The 21109-nt window shown below is 37.6% G+C and overlaps 1 protein-coding gene across 1 annotated transcript; it reads right to left on the bottom strand.

Moving 5' to 3' along the window:
* Nucleotides 1–752: 752 nt before the first annotated feature.
* igf1 (insulin-like growth factor 1) lies at nt 753–20555 on the bottom strand. Its single transcript, XM_055020347.1, has 5 exons — nt 20249–20555; nt 18453–18612; nt 8132–8388; nt 7982–8017; nt 753–5880 (listed from the first exon to the last, which is right to left on the bottom strand). Exons 1-5 carry the CDS (start codon nt 20294–20296, stop codon nt 5821–5823), a joined length of 561 nt encoding a protein of 186 aa, XP_054876322.1. The 5' UTR covers nt 20297–20555; the 3' UTR covers nt 753–5820.
* Nucleotides 20556–21109: the final 554 nt, after the last annotated feature.

Here is a 21109-nt window from a genome sequence, read left to right as displayed (position 1 = left end):
TAAGAGGGAAAATAATGTCTTCGCAGTATTAGCTTTCCACCAACAGCCTGTGGGTCTGAAGTTTCCTCAAAACTATTCACACCTCCGGTCAGCATAAATAAAACTATTCCGAGTGTTTAGTAGAGCATTAAAAGCATCGTGAAATCATCATCTGGGCATCCACATAAACAAAATACTTATGCACTCCAAATTTTACGATTTTAACCTCTAAATAAATGGAAAAACATGAAGATTTTCCTTCCAGCTTCAAAATTACGTTCTACTTTATGCTGGAGATCACATAAAAATCCTGACTCAATAGCTTGAGGTCAGGGCCGGCCCGAGGCACATGCAAGTTAAGCAGCTGCTGCAATACGACAGTGTCCAAACAGCACCAAGCTGGCATGATAAAATATATATATACTGTATATATTTATACACCTCTGGAAAAAAATAAGAGACCACTTAATAATCTATGAACGACTGACTACATGTCTCCCAAAATTACAAGCAAAAAATGAGAAATGGTCAAAATAACAAAAAGATAAATAATGCAAAGGAAAAAAAGTTTGTGTTTCCTTAGAAACAATTCTAATGTTTAAACTCAATATCCGGTGGAATAACTGAGGTTTTTAATGTTTATCATCTGATTTTACTTTCAAATAGTTAAAACAACAGCTCTTCATTTCAAAATGTAATTATTTAATTACAAAAACAATAACTACAGCATTTTACACACATTGGAATGACAAAGCAACTGGTATGGGGGGCCCCAAATGAAAACCTGCTCAGGGCTCCAAAAGGCTTTGGACCGGCCCTGTGTGATAAAGATTAAGGGCTTTGAAAGCTTTTTTTCAAGGTGTAGCGTGTGAGTGTTGAATAAAAGCAGCCTCCAGACATTTCTGTGATGTTGACAAGTGGTTTATTCAGCAGGAATGGTGAACAGTTTGTCAGTATTTTTCCCTACAGAAGGCAATCAAGCACCATAAATAACAGGGCTGTAATTAAACAGTTTCTTGGACAGTGAGCTTCAGGAAAATACATTTACTCATTAAACACTTCAGGGAGTCATGAATGACTCACACACGTCCTCCCGTGCTTAAGTCTTTTTTGATTATTTCACACAATTGACAGACTGAAATGTTCGAGTGATTCATAAGCAGATGATTTGAAGTCGTTTCTGTGGTTTGCTCCTTAAAATATGCAATATACACAAAGGGATTTCTGTCTGGTTCATTCGCACTTTCACTTTTTACAACTTAAGCATTAAACTGCAGTGGAGTTGAGATAATTGGATCATGCTATAGTTATATTTTCATGAGTTACAATTTATTTAAAAAGTCTTTGGTATGTACTGTATATCTAAAGGAAGAACATATTTTTAAAAGAACATTAAAAGCCGTTGCAAAAGATTCACACACTTTAATGTTATTTTTCGAAGCTCAAGAGCAACAACCATGCCAGTCAATCGGATAAAAGCAAATTTTTCATTTTGATTTTTAATAATTTGGTGTTTGAGGTGTGATCCTGCTCCTGAACTTCTAAAATTAAGTTGTTTTTTTCCTCAATAAAATATTTAAAACCTTATCTGACTTTGAAAGTGGGACCATGCAACTTTTGTTAAATGGTGATAAAAATGCAAGTGTTGATTTGTGCATGTGGAAAAATCTCAAATAGCATTTCGATCTGGTGTTAAAACACGAATTCTTTCACATTTTGAAAATAGAGGGAATCATAATGTCTTACCAAAATTATACAAGCAGCCTAATTCTCTAAATTATTGGTGCCATTTGCTTGTATCAAGGCTCCACTGTTTAGCTATTTTAGCAATTTAACTCCTTCACTTGTACATACAGTTGTTATAATTTATGTAAAATAGCGTTAATTAAGCATGTATCTACTAATAAATGTTACATTTTTCTGTTTTATTTGTAATATAAATGTTAAAGTAAACAAGAAGTCTAAAGTCATGAATGTGCTTGACTGTTTATAGAAGAAGTCGCTGTGGCTGGTTAGCTTACGTAGCTTAGCTATGTTAGCATAGCATAGACGTCAAAGAAGGAAATAGCTGATTGTTTAACAAAATATTATGAAGATGTTAGGTTCCTCAGTTTATTTAGGATGTTTGCAGTTTTTGTATTAACTTAGGGTCTTGAAGCTTTGAGAACAAGACTTTCTAGCATGCTTTTGGCTAAATGTGGCTAATGCTAACAGATATGAAAGTGTATTGGTTTTAGACCTGACAAAAAACAAATGTTTCCAACATTTTCAGTTCCCTTTATATCAAAGTCCATGAGCAATGATGATTGATTTTTGTAAAAATTTGTAGTCTGCTTTGGGTAAACGACATTATGTAAGCTGCTTTTGCAGTATGTTTTAGGCTAAAATGAGCTAATAGCTGAAATATTAATCTTTGACTGATCCTGTGTTATGTTTAGCGAAATAAAAACCCCTAAGTTGTAAATGTGCTGGCTACCCTAACCCTTAACCCTAAACCCTAACCCTACAGTTGTTATTGTTTTAAAGATAACTTTAAAAATTGTAAGCTAAGCTCCACCGTTAGCATCCAAGTTTACTTCCGCAAATGCTGCGCACGCTCTCAATTTGTGAAGTCATTGCGCCCTCTACTGCGCATGCGGAACACTTTCAGGTAGTTTACAATTCATGCTAGAGAACACAAACATGTTGCGTGTATTTGGAAGAGTGAACAACATGCCGCAAAAACACGATTTGACAAAAAAAATTCAGAATTGGGTCACTTTAGGCTGCAGTGTGAAGGTAGCCTCAGTTAACAAAGTTAAAGCTAATATTAGTTATATTTGTTGCTGCTAGGTTTAGGTGCCAATTCATTCACAAGTACAAGTTCTGGTTTTTAATACAAAATAAAATGTATAACCTCCTAATATAGATGGATTTTCAGGACAGCGAAATCATGTTAAGTTGAAGTAATTTTTGCAAGGAAAATATTTTTTACCTAAATTACTTAAATATGATCATGCAAACTATAAAAACAATGTAAAGTATCACAGGAACAATTATACTAATGAACAAAATGCAATTACTTTCTACGAACAATAGAGGACGTCAAGTAAAAGTTGCATAATCCCACTTTGAGTTCCCCTAATGTTATATATACTTTGGCTTCCAGGGAGGCATATGGACGCACGCACACACTCTGGACAGACAAGAGCACACCATGACCTTTAACAAGCTTAAACACAACTGGAAGAATCACAGTATTTTTCTCAAGACATTTGGCAAAAGGGACTTATGTTGAGAAAATAATTTAAGAGTAGTAGAAAAAATAGCATTTTGCCTTCTTGGGGCCACAACATTGTATACTCATTTTCTTTTTTTTTGTTTTTTTTTCTCGTTTTAGTCTCCATGCATTCACAGAGATCACACAGATACATTTACTTGCTTCCACTACTGAAACTGCTCACAAATAAAATCACTATTAACATGGTGGCCACAAGGCTGTGCAAAAGGGAAGACCTCCAATGTAAGCCCTGCCATTCGTCTGTCTTAGCCATCTCTTTGCAAGTACCAAACTATAAAATAGCACCATTATACAGTGGATAGGATTTTTAATACAGTTTTGCTATATGAAACCATCATGTACAATGAGTGATAGTAATGCAAAGGTTAACATAATGGGAGTACAGTTTGATTATACACAGAGAGAGGAGACAGAGCCAGATATGAGCCGTCTTTGGGGCTTTTTCAGGGAGGCTCAGACAAAAAAAAAAAAAAACTGTTTCCTGTCAATTATCATGCAGTAACTTCTCTGAACTGGCTTGTTTGTGAAATTTGTGAAGGTGATCTTGACCCTTAGTCATATTTGGATTATTTATAAGTGTAATTGTGTACTGTTGCAATGCTGCATCTCCCCTGTCAGACGCTGGTTGGTCATGTTTACCAGTTTATTTTGCATGACTTCCCAGTGGACTTTGAAACGGATGCTGTGCTGTTTGGTTGTCATTGCATCAAATTATACAATACTAGTATTAGTCCTCTGTTAAATAAGAAATCATAGGCTGATAATTAGGCTAAACTTTACTAAATCTCAACATTTCATCATGTTGTAGCCACAAACTTCACCGTATTTCACTGGGATTTTAACTACCGGTAATAGAATTGAGAAATGGAAAAAATTATGTTTTTCCACTGTTAGTTGTGCTCTTTACAAATATTTCTTTTGTGGAAAAGTTGCACAGAGAAACTGAGATTTGTGAAAGAAATGCTGTTTAATTTTACCAAAAGCCACACAAGGAATGAAGCAAACATGTAGAAGAAAATGACAAAGTCAGATGAGACAAAATTTGGGATTTTTGTTCTTTTTCTTGTGTAAATGCTTTTACTTTGCAGGACCAGGGAACCAATCAGTGTCAAAGGGAAGATTAGTGAAGCTAATAAATCAATTATTTGCATGACAAATCTAAACAAATGCAAATAATCATTTCCAGGATTATAGTTTTTCAAAAACTGGATGACAAAAGTCTCGATTTACCCCTTTTTAGAAGAACAGTTTTGTTAATGGAGACTTTATTATTCATTTTATCTGTTATTTCTGTATTTTTCTTTACTGATTTTTGAAAATTATTTCTCATATTAGTTGAAAACAATCTCCAAACAACAATATTATTGTTTATCACAATAACTTTTGTTGGCATTTTATCATCCAGAAAAAAATTGTTGTGCCTATTTACAGGTAAACTAGTAAAGAAGGAGCTACTTTGGAATGGTCTAGTCAAAGTTTAAAATAAAATAACAATAATAATAAAAAAGGCAAATTTTAAAAATTGATGTAACTGTCAGTCTGAAAGCAGGACGGGGTATATCCTGACAGACCTGCAGGATTCCCCCATTTCACAACTTTGTGGTGATTTATGACATAAACGTCCAAGAAAAAAAAAAAAAAATAGCAGCGTGGTTAATTTAGTTTTTGGCTCCAATATTTTAGTTTTTTCTTTGTCTTATCTAAAGAAGTTACTTTCAAAAAACTGATCATTCATGATTTGTACAACATGTTTGTCTCCAGGTATCTGGAGTTTTCGCAATCATATCTGGAAAAACTGGTGACCTGTGAAAAGCTAACAGAAAACAAACATAATGGCTGATTGTCACTATTTGATTAGCGCTCTCATTTATGCCAGCTGAACTTTGAATCCACTGACTGACCCATTTCTGTTGAGTTTTAACAACCATGACAAACTGAGAAGACAGAAATCTTGGGTAAATTGAAAAGCTTATTATTTTTAAAAAATTAAAACCTACAAATTATGGTTAAAGTGGGGCTTGAAAAGGAAATTAACAACAGCAACGTTTAAAAGTCCGACAATACACAACATGGTGTTGGTCTTTCAGATAAACAACATATCCACAGTAATGCATAGTGCATAAAAACAAACGCTTAAGATAGAATTGAATTTGAACAGGGATAGTAACTGCTATATGTGGCTGTGACACAGAAGTAATCAGAAGAGTGAAAAGGATGTGACCAACTATTCCTGTTTGGGTGACGACCCCACCTTCACTGGAGCCAAGGAAGGTGGTTGTTGCCGTTTAAACATGGAGGTATAGCAAGCTCTTATAGTGTCTTAGCAGCTAAACTAGTCTGTTAGATTGAGTTAACAAAGATTTCCTCCCGATATGGAATGGTGCAGTGTTTAAGATGATCACAAGTACCCTCATCCAACCTTTTAACTCAACTTTTCTACTGTTTTAAAGCTTTTAGGCCATTTTTAGCTTCGTTTTGTTATACAGTGAACCATTCCAATGGGGTACCAGGTAAGGCCACTCCCTTCTCTCTTCCTAAGGTGTTGTCCATTCGGTGCTTCCCTACATTCGGTAAGTTCTGCCCCCGGAGCTGCCTCGACTCGAGTTTTTCGGATGGACTTCCTGCAACACAAAAACAAACACACCTTAGAAGTCACAACCAATGACAGTCGGGTCAGTTGTCACAACGCTATGGGACTTTAGGAGCTGTAAATATGGAAACTGGAGAATCTTTCTGTGGTTTTAGTATTTTATACCATTCCCAAACAATAAGAAAAAACAATCTAATCTACAAGAACCAAACCGAGAACAATCATTGAGACCCATCAAAATCTAAGAGTATTTTCACATTGGGGACCAAAACTGAAATATTTCTTACATTTTCAGTTGGTGAGGTTAAAACCAATCAAACTATGAAAAACCTGTTCCCCTCCTCGCCTGTGGGGGCACTGCACCAAGAACCACAAAAGCCTCTGAAAAAGACAATGAGCGCAACTTCCTCCTTCGTACAATGTAAACAAAAATAGAATGACATCGGATTTCGCTGTAGGATTTCTCTTTTGTCTTTGGAAAGAACCATTTCTCCCACCAGCGCCAGATTCCTGTTTGGTTGCATTTACCCAGAAAAGTTCACTTGGGATCTGTACATGTATTTGAATCGCACCAGAGTTCACTTCAAACCAACAAACACCATGGATTTTAGGCAGAGCAGCATTTGGTTTTTTGGTTTGCATCAGAGTTCGATTGCGTTCACATTTCCCAAAATGAACCAAACGTTTTAGACAAACTAACCAGAGTTTGATTCAATCAGACTAAACAGGTGTGAATGAATCCTTACTTAGCTTTTTAACCACTTCACTAGTGGCGTTTCCATTGCAAATGTGTGCTAAACTTTGGCCACATTCAACTAAAGTTAAAAGAGCACAATTTCACAATTGCGGTCTTTCCATTAAATAAGAAACTATTTCAATTTGGCCAAAAAAATTACCTCATGTACCACCAAAACTTTTTATCAAACGAGAGCTTCCATTAAGAAAATTTACTTTTGAAATGTTAAATTTTGTAATTAAATGGTCAATGTAAGTGTGTTTGGGGTGATAATTAAAGTTATCATTAAAGTTCATGACATCTCAATTAGAAAAAGACTGTACAAGGACATTTGTTTGTAATCACTGTGCTACAAATCACCGAAACGCCAAAACATAGATTTGGCCATAATTCACCATGTTCGGAGAAAACCAAACCCAAACGACCTGACACCAGCTGTAGTGGAGGCGTAACGCAGTGGTGGGTTCTGATGGGGGCTTGCTTTGGAGCCACAGGACCTGGACACCTTACAGCCAATGAGTCAGCCATTAACGCCTCTGTAAACCAGAGTATGGCAGCATCAACTGTGAGGCCATCTGTCCAATGGTTGGCCTAAACTGGGGTCAATAACAGAACAGCCAGGCACTGACATCCGTTCATCAACAATATACCAACACACGGGAAGCAGCTGCCTAGTCAAAGTCCAGATCTTATCCTGATTGATATTTAGAGGTGACCGTTAGGAGTGCAAAACATGATGTCTAAAAAGCAGAACAAACTGATGTGGTGAGGAGGTGTTATTCAAATGTAGGGTGCACTTAATTTTCCAAATTAGTGTTACATAATGGTAATATTAGCAACATTAGAACATCAGCTTTCACCAAAGGATGAATTGGTTTATCCTTTGGTAAGGATGAACCAAATGATGACACATCCACCTAATTTGGCCAAATACAAGCACCATATGTTCAAGATGCTAGCCCATTTTCAAGATGGCCACCATATTGGCTGTAGAATCACTACATTTTGCTATGAATATGCACCAACTTACCCAATGTAGAAGTTTCTAGCATCAAATTATATATTTTTGACAATGTAAAAACCAAATCTTAGACTCTAAAATCTTATAGAATCTTAATTTTTCCTTATTTGAGCTTAGTTTAAAAAAAAAATAATAATCCAACACAACTTTAGCTATCATGCCTGTTTGTAGAGATCAGGGGTGACCAAATATTTTCTTAAAGCGGCTATATTGGAAATTTAAATATTATATTAGGACCATATAATATAAATATTTGTTATTTTACTTCTAGGTACGGTTATATGAAAATGGTATTTAGTTATTGATCAAATCAATCCAAAAATACATGATTTTATGGCATTAAGTTGGCTTTAGCTGTGATAAGATCATCCATACCTTGAAGGATGGATGACTATGTCCAGATGAAGGTCTCTGTGGGAGGAAAACAAAGCCAGGTAAGTTGGATTTATTTACATATTACTTATTATTTTAATGATTTATTGTGTTAGTTCATTGGTCTGAATCGGTCGTGCTGCGTTTGCTCACCTTCTTGTTTTTTGTCTTGTCTGGCTGCTGCGCCGTCCTGCGCTCTGTGCCCTTGTCCGCTCGATGTCCCGGGTTGCTGACCTTGGGTGTCCTTGGCACATCTGTGTGGCGCTGTGCGCGAGGAGACCGAGATGTCTTGCTAGTCCTGGCGGGTGCGCAGTACATCTCCAGGCGCCGCAGCTCACAGCTCTGGAAGCAGCACTCGTCCACGATGCCATGCGACCGCCTTGCGCTGGGCCCATAGCCTGTTGGTTTATCTGTTTGGCGAACAAAGACACTTGAAACTATGAACTATGACTTCACAATTTAACACCTTGAAATCCTGTTTATCTGTCTCTTTAAAAACTCATCACATCACTTGCCTGGTAACCCTCTGACACTTTCACCAGCGTTGCACTAATTAGTTGGAAGAAGCAGATGCACAGTTCCACTAGGTGTTTGCTAATTGCAGCTGGCTAGTCTGAAGGAGCTGAGTGATTAATCATTTTACTAGGACAAAATTATAATAGAAACAAAGGGTAATAACCACTTAATTACCAGACTTTGTGTTTTCTGTATTTCCATAGAATATCTTAACCTTTATTCAGTTACTTTAACTTTAAAGCAAACTGTAAAGCACCTAAATTGTATATAATTAATTTATTGAGTGTTTCCAGAGAAGTGACCCAAATCCTGTTCTTTAGTTGAGAATAAGTTTACTTACATTGTACATTATTTTTTTAAATGAGTCCCAAAGAATTTGCTAACTTGACATTGATCAACATATTGCTTTCCTAATTTTATTTTATTAAAATATTCCATGCTTAGTTTGTTGTTGAGCATGTACGTATATTTTTTGTAGTTCTTGCTTTTCAAGAAGTCATAGTTTTTGGTCTGCCAGTACTTTTGACTTGATGATTTGGCCCCAAGTGACAAACAGTTTGGAAATCCCTGGTTTGACGGTATTAAAAAGGTTTTTTTACCCACATAATTTTGATTTCAAGACACAAATCCACCACCGCAACAATCCACAGAAAGTACAGAGAGATTTGAGATCATAAGGAAGTCTGGAGGAACTTTTTAGTAGTTTTACTGAAAAACTGTAGTTTTAGTTATAAAACCTGTTGAAATATCAATGAATTGTTAAAAATGAAGGTCCCTGTGGTACTAATTTGGAAATATTTGCAATATTTGTGCTTAATTATGATGGTAAATGTAACTTTTTATTACTTTCTGTATTGATCTTGAACTATAATCTGACATCATTTAGGGCTGAGGCAGCTGTTTAGTACAACTTAAAGTTTTTGACCATTTTTATCTCCAATAAACTCCCAGTTATGTGTTGGCACAAAAAAGTGCAGAAATTTGATGATTTTCTGAGAGAATTTCCATGACAATTCTGAAAGAAACTGCAGGAACTGATTTATATAATTTTAGAGTAAAGAGATAAAAACTGCATTGATCTAATTGATAACATCATTTTTAAGCACAGTCGGTGTTTAGTCTAGAATCTAGTGGGCCGCATAAAAAGCTTCAGTGGGCTGTTTTTGGCCCACGGGCCTCGAGTTTGACACATGCGCTTTGGTGGAAATGTTGCCACACTTTTTCGGGAAAGTTTTCCTAAATTGACCAAGTTTCATCTCTTTATAACAAAATTCCCATGACCTAATAATAATAATACTAATACTAATAATACTAATACTAATAATAATACTAATACTACTACTACTACTACTACTACTACTAATAATAATAATAATAATAATAATAATAATAATGATTGTCCATTCCCAGCAGACTTAGCAAAGTTTCAGCCTATAAAACAGATTGTGTTTATTGTTCTGGCAGGTTTCCCAACGTTATGCTTGTAGTAGAGCAAAGATAACAGCAATAAGTAAAATATGAACCAACCTAATGACATTAAATTCCTACAAGTAAAATTTACAGCATTGAACATTGCACACTGTGGACCAAATTTGGCAGCTGTGTGTTGGAGAATGTTCTATTCAGCCATTTTTGGCTCCATTAATTTTTTTCTCCAGCCCTCTGAGTCCGATCCACCTGCAGAAACATCGAGGCCTCTCTGTTCATTCACATATTCATTTGGAAAAAGCCCGGCTTTAGAGCCATTCAGATGCATACATAAGCAAAAAAGGCTATGAAAATGTTTTCAGTAAAAATTTATAAGGCTATTTGAAGGTCACTCTCTTTTCGTGATGACGCCATTCCCGCCGTTCCACTCAAAGTCGATCCTCTTTGTTGGAGAAACTCAGACCCTCCATTTAGAATTCCCAGCTCCTTTGGTAAGAAGGAAAACGCTGGGAAAAGATGGGCTTTTCCCTGTGACCAAATGAAATAATAATAATTTAATATGGCATTTACAAGGAGGAAATGCCTCTCTCTCTCTCAGAGTTAATAGCTCTTGGCTCCAAAGCCTGCCAGCGCTGACAAAGTGCATTAACTCCTGCTCTGTGTTTGCCTTGTTCTGACAATGTTGCTTGGACAGAGGGCAGCTTTCATTAAGAAACAGAAGCATCTTTCTCTTCTGGATTGAGAAAAAAAAGAAGATAATGGAGGCGTGAATGAGATAGAGGAGAGGAGGTTTTGTGCATGAATTATTTATAAAGCAGGAAACCCAAGTTGCCTGGATGTATAACTTCTGAATGAAACACCTCGTTTGATTGACGGTATGCTAATCTTGTTGAGCATTTTATGCTTTTCCAGGAATTTGTTCCAGTTACTGAGTAACAAACTGATGATGTGTTGCTGTGGGAGCAACCTTGGCTGCTATGTTAACGACTGATGTGAAGAAATAAAGAGAGAAAAACTTAACTCAAGTCCACACTGGTGGTTATATAAACACCAAACCATTACGAGCGAAAAGCAGGAATCTGTGTCCGTTTGATTGGCTGCATTTCCAAGAAGAAGAAGAAAAAGCTTTGCAAATTAACACCCGGTGTAATTCCAAACACAGTTTGCCACCCTGCTGCACAAACAGCTGGAAGGGAAAGAGAAATCAACTGGTTGCTGCTCTGGATAGTTAGGACAAACATACATGAAGTACTCAGCTCTAAAAGGTTTTGGTTTTAAAGGTTTTAACACTTTCGATAATTACGCTAATCCCTCATAAACAACGACTTGCTTTCCAAGAGTGTTCTCAAACAAATGAGAGTAATTTGCATCGGTTTTATGCCTCTCTGTGCTAAGCTGGAGTTTACTTTATCGTCTCCTTGCATTCCGAGCGCTAGACTTGTTTTTTTTGGAGTTGTTGTTGTTGTTTTGGTGTGTGACAGGCATGTAGGGTTCAATAACTGCCACAGAAAGCTGAGTTTTACAGCTCTTTATGGTTCATAAAAATAGATTATTGGAGCTAACGCACGAATCTAAGCCCTACAATGGCCGGCGTTTCTGACGATGAAACCCAGCAGAAATTTACCCGTTTACTATTAGTGCCTCCCAAAAATATGTTTTGGTTGATTCCACCATTGCAGTGCAAAAGCCAAGAAATCTGATGCAAGATAATTTGATCTTACACTTGTGTACTTCCTGAAATGTCAAGGAATGGAAGGTCTTATTGATTGGTAAATGAAAACAAAGAGATTGCTATGGGTTATCAGTGAAAACAAAAAAACACCAACTTAGTGTTTTTCACGCTTCAGTTTATGTCTGCAGTTGCATCTCAGTACATTTCAGTGTCATCATGACTTAAAGTTTTAATTAAGACTGACATTTATTTTCCCAAAAATGTATTATGAGCACCAAAATAAATGCTTTTGAACTCAGTAACTCAGGGTTTAAGCCTGGCGGGCCAGGCTTATGATACTCTGATGAGGCTTATGAGGCTTTACTTTTCCCCCACCAGGCTTAGCATTGCTTATTTATTCAAGATTCTTTTTAAATATTTGCATTTTTTTAAAAATTTATAGTTGGTGTTCAGATATTAATCTTCCAATTTTTCAATAACACAATTATCAAGTGATATCTTCAAATTTCCTGTCAACTTTAAACTTTTTTTTTTAAATGGCCGCTGGATGAACGACTGCCAAGCACCCAACCACCAGGCTTGGCACGATTTCTGGAGGAAACCTTGTAATTTATGCAAAAGTGTTGAGTGAATACAATGCACAGCCTGTCTTCTACATTTCAGATTTCTTAAATTTAATCGTTAAAGTTGGGGTTTGTATTATTTGTAAGCCATCAACATGCTTTTACTAGACCACTCTGTGTAAATCTTTGAATAATTAGACATTTACAAATCATGTTAAAACTGAATCTAACCCAAGATAAGAGGCGTAAGAGGCTCAGCGAACATCAAATTTCATATACAGAGGAAATAAGCAAATATTGTCAAGAACATCTAACATACAAGGAAAGTACCAACTTACACAGATGCCACAAGTTTAGATTTGCAAGTGTAAAACTATTTTTTTTAAATAAAAAATGCATTTGATCCTTTCCCAGACCCAGCAACTACCAACTATCTATTGTTTCATATCTGCTTTGATGCCAATTACATTTAAATTCCAGAAAAAAGACTGGGAGAGAAAACTGTTGTATAAACACATTATGAATGAAACTTGCTGGAGATAAATGTGGTCCACATTCTGTCAAGAATGGCAGAAATGACAGTGAAATATCTCACAGGGAACAAATATCTTATTAAAGTACTAAATCCACAGTCATAGCAACCGAAGTGACGCAACAGGAGGCAGAAAGCATTAATACTGAGGGAGGATAAAGACTGACATGCTGCAGCTGGGAACAATTAACTAACAAAGACCAGGGGTGGAGGAAAACAACAGGGCATTATCTGAATCTAAATGAGATTACTTCAGTATTTAATAGCATTTCAATTACATCTTTGCCTTTGCTTATCTGAAATACTGACATATTTTTAAATATGAGTTTAACATATTTAGTCCAACACACCGAACAGATCAAATCTTCTTCAAAATCTTAGGTTGATAAAGATGAAAGTTTTCCCCAATTTTTTGAGGTGGACTCTTTAGAAAATCCAACTCTAATATATCAAGGTAATCCTGGTAAGTAAGTAAAGCTTTAAAAAAATGAAAATAACAATAAACCAAACCAAAATCCAACATTGACTGTTGGAGAAGTTTTTATTTCCTTTATCACCCTAACCAAGGGTCCTCTCCATGGTTCCAAATATTAAATATTAAAATTTTCTTTTGTCTTTGAGACGAAAACACATCTAATTCAGTGCTAATGTCAGAAAAAACTCCAGCTTTTTGTGAAACTCCGCCTTCAACATGGCTCCGAAGTTAACCTTTTAACTACATTTTTACCTGACAAGTAGCTCCTCTAACGAGCCCAGCAGACGAGCAGCTTTACCAGGTGTTTGCTAATTGCTGCTGGCTAGTCTGAAGGAGCTGAGTGCAAGAAGTGTGTGGTAGAGTAGCTGAGGTGAGGTGGAAGCTTGTAAATGACAGCTTTGAGGAGGAGCTGCGCCTCGAAGGCGGGGCTAAGTCCACCCAGGCGTTTCTGCCATAGAGATTAAAGAACTTCTCAAACATGATTAAACATGATCAAAGCGACACTCCAGGTATATTTTTGATAAAGGAATAAAATTACAATATGTTGTAAAGCTGGAAAAGTCAATTTTCAGACAATGCTTCTCCTTTCAGGTGTTTAACTCATTTTCACCACATGCCAACAAAAACAGAGGGTGAAACTCCCTGAATATCCGCTCTACCTGACTAACAGGTCTAAATCCGGAGAACTGACTGTCCTTTACATGAGGCGCCTCTTTGTTCTGCTGAGCCCTAATTCCCGGAGGGATTTGGAGACTTTTTGGTTCAGGTGTCTTTTTTTTTCCGGGGGAAACTACAACTTTTTTTCTTGGCGCTGATGAGGACACAGGAGGTCTTTCTTCAGATGCTTCCTCATCATGTTTGAGCTCAGTGTATCGTGATGGAGGGCAGAGGAGAGGGGAGTCCTGATCATCCTGTAATCCCTGTAATCCCCTGCTGCTGAGGGACGAGGCCTCGGCGTGCGCGCTGAAGCGTGGGTGCATGCATGCATGCGTGCGTGACGTGCTGTTTACTCATCCTCTGGAGCTCAGGAGAAATTGACGAAGTTGAATGCTGACCAGGAACTCTCGTTGACGGCTGCAGCCCAAAATAACTCGGAAAACAATACGTTTCAAGCCCAAAATGTCCAGTTATCTCATCCTGTGACTCATAATGGGCTATGCATTATTCATTCTTAAGATGTCCTGTTCTAAATTTGGATGGCTAAATATTTTAGCATGACCTAAAAGTGACTGAGGCCAGAGAGCTACTTGGAGCTTACACTTAAGCCAAAAAAGCCTTATGAAATATTTGATTCAGAAAACAAACATCCCGGTGAAATCACTGCGCAGCCCATCTGGTAAAGCATTGAGAAGACAAGTCGGGATTTCTGGGTCAGGCTAATATTTGGAAAAAATGAGTAGTACTCTACTGGCTGCTTGCTTCAGGTGGATAAGGTAGGGTTTGGTTCTTGTATCCATTATCAATCAGAGCAGAAGGTTTCAGGGAAAGGAGCAACGCCGCTTTGCAAAGCAAACGGGTTCCAGACGGATGTTTCACACAGTCGAACGTAGAGGAAAAATAAACCAGTCAAACCCAGGAAGACAGCAAGTGGCATATTTTCCAAAGAACAGCACCCTGCTGCTCAAAGCTCATCTTTTTCGTCTGAGTGTGCATGAAACACCTCCTCTCCTACAGGGGAACTTATAAAGTTCAATATACTCACCAACACTTTGTTGGGTGCACTTGTTTGAGTCCTAGTTTGCACAAATAATAAATCAGCCAATCACATGGCAGCAACTCAAAGCATTCAGGCATCCAGAGATAAAAAAAAAAGACTTGCATAAGTTCAAACCAAGCATGAGAAACCAGGGAGTTTTTCTACCCACCACTATCTCTTGGGTTTGCAGAGAACGGCCACACAGAGAAAATATTGGTTCAAGATTATAGTCAAGTAATAGCAGAACAAAGACCCATTTGGAAAAACCACTGCTTGATCTATAGCACCAGAAAACCAACTGGGTTGAACTGTCAAAATTTGAAGATGGTACAGTTTGGTAGAAAACGGAAAGCTTGCAGAAGTAGAAAAACCGCCTGAAGGATAAATAATCTAAGTGTTTTTGTAATATTTTCCCATTTAAAACCACACTTTTAACACTTTTCTATGTTTAAGCAATCACATTAATGGTTTTACAAAAACTGGACAGAAGATCATAAAGAAAGCAGAAATATTATGAGAAAACCTCTCCAGAAAATAAGGGGAAAATTAAAAGAAATCTGGTGATTTTTGAGACAATATTTAAACTTTGCAATTACTTGGTGAGTATCCAAAAATTGTGTGTTTGGGTAAAGAAATGATAACTTCAGATCAGGGTGAACAATGAGCATCGACAAGGTGTAGGTGGCCTTATGACTGGACAGTTGATCAATATGTATCAGATGCATTAGCAGCAGTAATTCAGCACTGATATGCTAATTCAGCAAGAGGATAATCAACCATTAGAGTTTGACTTCCATAAACTGTAAATTAGATCTTAAGTCTAAGAGTTTCTGACGCAATTTCACCCGATATAAAGCAGGTTCACAAGAGGAAAATAGAACCTGATAACTGCAGGTCAAACACTTGGTCAAAAACCGATTTGTGAAATCAGTAAAGAAGACGATGCATTCTGAGAATAAACATCACCAGGTTTTCCCCCCATCGTTGCCTTGCTTGTTCTTTAAACATATTCTCTGAATCCAAAAACTAACTCAGATCTGCCCTATAGTGGCTATATTGCCTAATAATGTTCCCAAAAAGGGATAAACTATAACACGACTAGCTACCTAGCTAGAAAACTAGCTAGCATCTGAAGTTTCAATACAGCTCTGCTTTATATACTAGCTAGCGCTAGCACCGCTACAACTAGCTGTAAACTTGAGAAACTACTAAAAACAATAAATGTAGGAATCTAATCCCCACTTGCTGCTATTTTTTATAGGCGGCTCATAACAAGAACGAATTTTAAAAAGATGCTAAAAGGGACTAGCTAGCTAGCAAAGTTTCAATATAACTCCACCTTAAATGTTAGCTAGCGCTAGGAGAGCTAGCTAGCATTTAGCCAGCGTTAAATTTGAAGGACCAAAAAAAAAAGATAAAGATTGGAATCAAATCCCCACTTGTTGCCATTTTTTATACACAGAAAAGAAGCTAAAACTTGGCATTTAGAAGTTGCAGGGTTGTTTAAAATCTGTTTATTATTGTTGGAGACAAATTATTGTAGGGAACTGGCTTTGATAGTTTAAAGATTGTGCTAAGTATGCAATCCAAAGCAGTGATTAAAGGAGCATTTCAAATACAGGCCACAATGTGCTAACAATCATCAAAGAAGCAGCAATAAATGTAGTAAGGTCTGGCAGCGTTAAAGAGGAGAACAGAAAATAAAAAATACACAGCAGAAACTGAATGTCCTTCACCGTTCCGGTCTTCGTAAATGGTTAGCATAGGTAAATGTTACAAGAAATTAAAAATGTTGTCTGGTTGCTGTTTTTGCAGGATAATTTGTGCAAAATGCAAACATAGTCGTAGATGCCATGAAAACATTTAGTCAACGTTTCCAAAACAGATCCTGTTTAGATGCTTGCTGGCGTAATAACACATTTAATTTAGGTAATCTATAGGCACTTTACAAGACAAATAATCCATTTTTATATACAGATATATGATGAGATAAAACTGCAGTACAGCTACTTGCTACATGTATTTAGAAAAGCAGCATCTTGTAGAGTGCTTTGTTTTTTGTGATGTCAAAACCATTTAAACAAGAAGATACATATCGTCAGAAATGTTGTTTTTATTTAGTTTTCTGCATGATAAAGTTGCTGTTAAAGACTAGCGAGATCACCAATATATCGGAGAAACAAATGTAGAAGACATTGCCTTAACAGAAATAACATATTTCGAATATTCATCTGTAGAAAGAATGTAAGTCCTGTTGCTATTTAATGTGCTGTATTTATTCTGTCCGGTATGACAGAATAAATGTCAAGATTTTGTTGGACAGTGTGAAGCTTCTGCAGAAGCACTTTCTAAACTGCGATGGGAATAAAATGGTTTCATGTGTATTTCAGGAGCTCTCCCTTCCCTTCAGCATACAGTAGCCACCACTACTGCTTGGCTGTCGGCTGAAAAACCTGGAACCCCTTCTGGCCCCCCAGTTGTCCATCAGTCAACAGGTTCTCATGTATTTTCAAACCATTCCTGGTTCAACCGAAGGTGAAAGCAATCAATAACTGGAAAGGAGAAGAACTGAAAATGTGCTATAGATGCTGATCTCCCTGAGAAATGCTATATCTTCTTCTCCCTTTCTGCTTGAAACTGGCAGCTGACAAAGTCTACCGCATGTGGAAAATCTTTCATAAGTTTGGGACGGAACCAAACCATTTATAATGGATTGTTAGGTCAAAACTACATATGAGTCATAGGGACAATCAGTTCCTGGACAGAACAGGGTTTTGTTGGAGATATGATTCTTGCTCAGGACATTAAATACAATTCAATCTAATTGCTGGATGACCGCCAATGAAACGTGAACGATGTGAATAAACTCCAGTTCTGCAAATGTCAAATAAATAAACTTGTTGCACACTGGTGGAAAACATTGTAATTGTTTTCAAAATACTTTAAAAAGCAGGATCTGCGTTTCTGTTACAAATGTTTGCAATACTTTGTCAGTGCTAAAAAAACAACAACACAATTTTGCAAATTGCAGCGTTTTTATTAAGAAAGAAATGCAATTAAAATCACACATAAATAAGTTTGTCATTAAAAACATCATCCTTCAACCACTTCCTGTTGTCTTCTTTGTTGTTTTCGCCAGTAGTAACATCCGGTGTGATTTGAAAAAAGTGTTTCCGTCGCAGTTTTGCGAAACTTTTCAGCGACAAATTTGAGTTTTTTATTTATTTCATAACTGTGCCGTACAAATAAACTTGATTGATTTATATGGATGTTTTGGGGCACAAATACTTTAATCTATTGAGAGAAAAAAAGGCAAAACTTTACAGCAACATCCAGTTGCTCCTTTTTCTTTTTCTGACAATAATCACCAAACATTCAGTCGTACTTTATTTCTGCTTGGATTAAAAGTAAAACACTTGAAGGCAGAGATAAGACTGGAGAAAAGGAGTGAACTACAGACGAAACATTAATGCAGGGAAAGTCAAGACAAGATGCCAAACTGGCTGCTGTTTTATTTATGAGTCTCCTGGAGGCGGAGAGCTCTGAGACCCACACAGCCAGCCTTTATGAATAAATAAAAAGGTGCACTTACTGAAATAAAAGCCCCTCTCTCCACAGACAAACTGCAGCGTGTCGACCAGCTCCGCCCCGCACAGGGTCTCCGGACCCGCCCCTGTTGCCGTCGGAGTCAGGGTGAGGATGCACAGCAGTAGTGAGAGGGTGTGGCCACAGGAGATACAGCACATCGCACCCTGCGAACAGCCAGACAGGGAGAGCCTGAACGTGAGACTTACAGCTGAAGTAGCAAAGCCGGACATGAGGGGAAACGGTTCGGCTTCAAAAACAACCCGGCTGCACACTCTACATTAAAAAAATCCAGTCGGATGTGCACTGAGAAAGTTTTCAAAGATAAAAGCAGAATTTTAGGTCTCAACAACTGAGTAAAACGCCTCCATTTTCACTAAAGCCAAATGTAATAATTTATGAATATTATAAAATCTGTGCGCTTATTCTGCAGAATAAAATCTGGGATTAAACGGGTCAATACAAAAATTTCTGAATTTCAGAGGAGACTTCAGAGATGACAGATATCCAACAATGAGACGATGACTGTGCTGTATCCAAGCATGTTAGTGGAAAGTGAAGTGGAAGGAAAAACTGCGACAGAAAAAGATGCATATGAGAAACGGAAAGCCGCTTCAAGAGTTTGGAGCAGATTCACAGCTGGAATCAGTGATTCAAGAACTAATAGTGATAGTTTCAGCATTTAAAATGTTTTACAAGTTAAAGGTGCAACATGTTAAAATATAAAAAAAAACTTCAATTCAAAAAGTTAGAGAAAGAAAAACCCTGTAAAAGTGACTTTCATTTTTGCTTCGATCATTTTTTTCTGCCACAGTTTTTCCTTCCACAAAACATTCCATTTACATCTTTGGATACCTATTTTCCTTTCCATATTGAAAATAAATCACTATAAGGCTTAACTTCTCAGCAAATTTCAGATTTTCAATTTTAATTACTGAAATGAATCAACTTTTCAATGATATGTTCACTTGTTTGCACAAATAAGTAAATAAAACCAATAATTTGATACCTAGCAGGTTTGTGGGGATGGGCATTGGCTCCCCACGGCCCCCCATTAGGAGCACCTCTGGCAATAAGTCCTAATGCTGAGTGTGTCCAAATTAAAAACACACGTTCCCCGTTATCACCCCATACTGCAGCCAGCATATAGCAAGGAGTTAGCAACAATCCACATTAATCAGAAACATTCATTCATCATATATATCATTAACAAGCAGGCCACCGTCTCCCGGTGCCAAAGCTGTCAGCGCGTTATTACGCACGAAAAGTGCTTCGAAATTCAGAAATAAAGGATGCAGAAAAGAGCCGCCAGGGGATCTTTCCGATCCAAAATGTTTGACGGAAAAGAGTTATCCCGCCAAAGCCAGCGGAGCGAGCGGACCGGGCCAAACTGTGCATAATAAAACCGAATAAATACATCCACATCAGAACCGCGCAGCTCTAAACGCCCCGGAGCGCCTCAGATGAAGCTTTCCCTCCGTTTTCCGGTGAAATATTTAAGCTTTAATAACGCACACTCAGCAGCAATTAAGGTGAAAGTTTTAAAGCTTTCTGGTGCAAAATAGGGCATTACGCATGGAGGCGCAGAGGACAGATGCAAACCAGGCAAAGCTGTCAAAAATAATAAATTAATCCCCTAGAAAAGGTGCGAATTATTGGGGTGATATTAATATGCAAGAAACACAATGAGAATTGCATGCAAACTGAATTTTAAAAAAAAACACGTTAGGAAAAGCTTCTGGTTCAGAAGGATGCTGAGCGCAAGCAGGGAGCAAGGTGACAATGGAAAAGCAGCCGCGTTACCTTGAGGACGTCACATAAATGCCACCGGGAGGAAGCAGCGCCAGACATCACCGCGGATCTCCGCAAAAAGACAAAGAAGCCCGGCGAAAATGAGCGACTTGTTTGAAGTCATTAAATAAAAGAAATCGGGGCAAAGAAAGAGGACGAGATGCGGGGCAATGTCACATCTCAATATTCCCACTTTGTTCCATTGCGCAGGCTCGTTTTGGAGAAGTGAGATTTAGCGAACAGGAGACGGATTTAGAGAGAAAATCCCTCACATTTATCTACATTACACAGACATTTTCAACAGGAAACAGCTGGGGCAGCGTTTGCCTCCTCCTAGTTCTAAGTTATTCATTAAGGATTTTGGGCACATGGTCAAATAACGTCATTTCTCCCCCCCCCCTTTTTTTTTATTCTTTCAGTGAACGGGATGCAGTCTTGATCTTTCTCAGACTTGGAACTGCAGCAGCAGTGGTTGCAGCTGCAGCAACAGTGGCTGCAGCAGAACACCGTGGTTCTGCTTTATCCCCTGAAAGCTCAGGACTGGAAGTTAAATACAAACGAAAGGTGATAGTTTCACTTTTACTGGTTGCGCGCAACCTGGTGCCACGGAATCCAGCAGTAAGTCCGTTTAACAAGAGAACTCGGTGATAAAGTACAAAGGTTTTTGTAGCAATAAAGAATAAAAAGTGAAGTCTTGATCCTTTCAACTCTGTGGTAGAGGAGGATTTCCAGCTTCCCTGCTCTGTCAGTGATTTATACTCCTGGGTTTCCTTCTCTTCTCCCTGATTTTCTATCAGTCCGTGTTCTTGGCAGGAAAGTGAAATATAAAATCACTGGCTTTCAAAGAAATTCTTACACTTATGACGTGATTTA

This window comes from Poeciliopsis prolifica, unplaced genomic scaffold, assembly GCF_027474105.1.
Source record: "Poeciliopsis prolifica strain line A6 unplaced genomic scaffold, Auburn_PproV2 SCAFFOLD067, whole genome shotgun sequence".
Classification (NCBI taxonomy): Eukaryota; Metazoa; Chordata; class Actinopteri; order Cyprinodontiformes; family Poeciliidae; genus Poeciliopsis; species Poeciliopsis prolifica.
The sequence above is the reverse complement of the archived record's forward strand: the minus strand, read 5'-3'. Positions and strand labels throughout refer to the sequence as shown.

What these genes read in the sequence shown, in the direction of transcription:
- igf1 (XM_055020347.1), bottom strand. Translation starts at nt 20,296, where the DNA reads ATGTCTGGCGCTGCTTCCTCCCGGTGGCATTTATGTGACGTCCTCAAG. An exon ending in AGAGAGGGGCTTTTATTTCA is followed by an intron (nt 8,389 to 18,452) that starts GTAAGTGCACCT and finishes TTCGCCAAACAG; the next exon opens with ATAAACCAACAGGCTATGGG. An exon ending in ATAGTCATCCATCCTTCAAG is followed by an intron (nt 5,881 to 7,981) that starts GTATGGATGATC and finishes TTTGTGTTGCAG; the next exon opens with GAAGTCCATCCGAAAAACTC.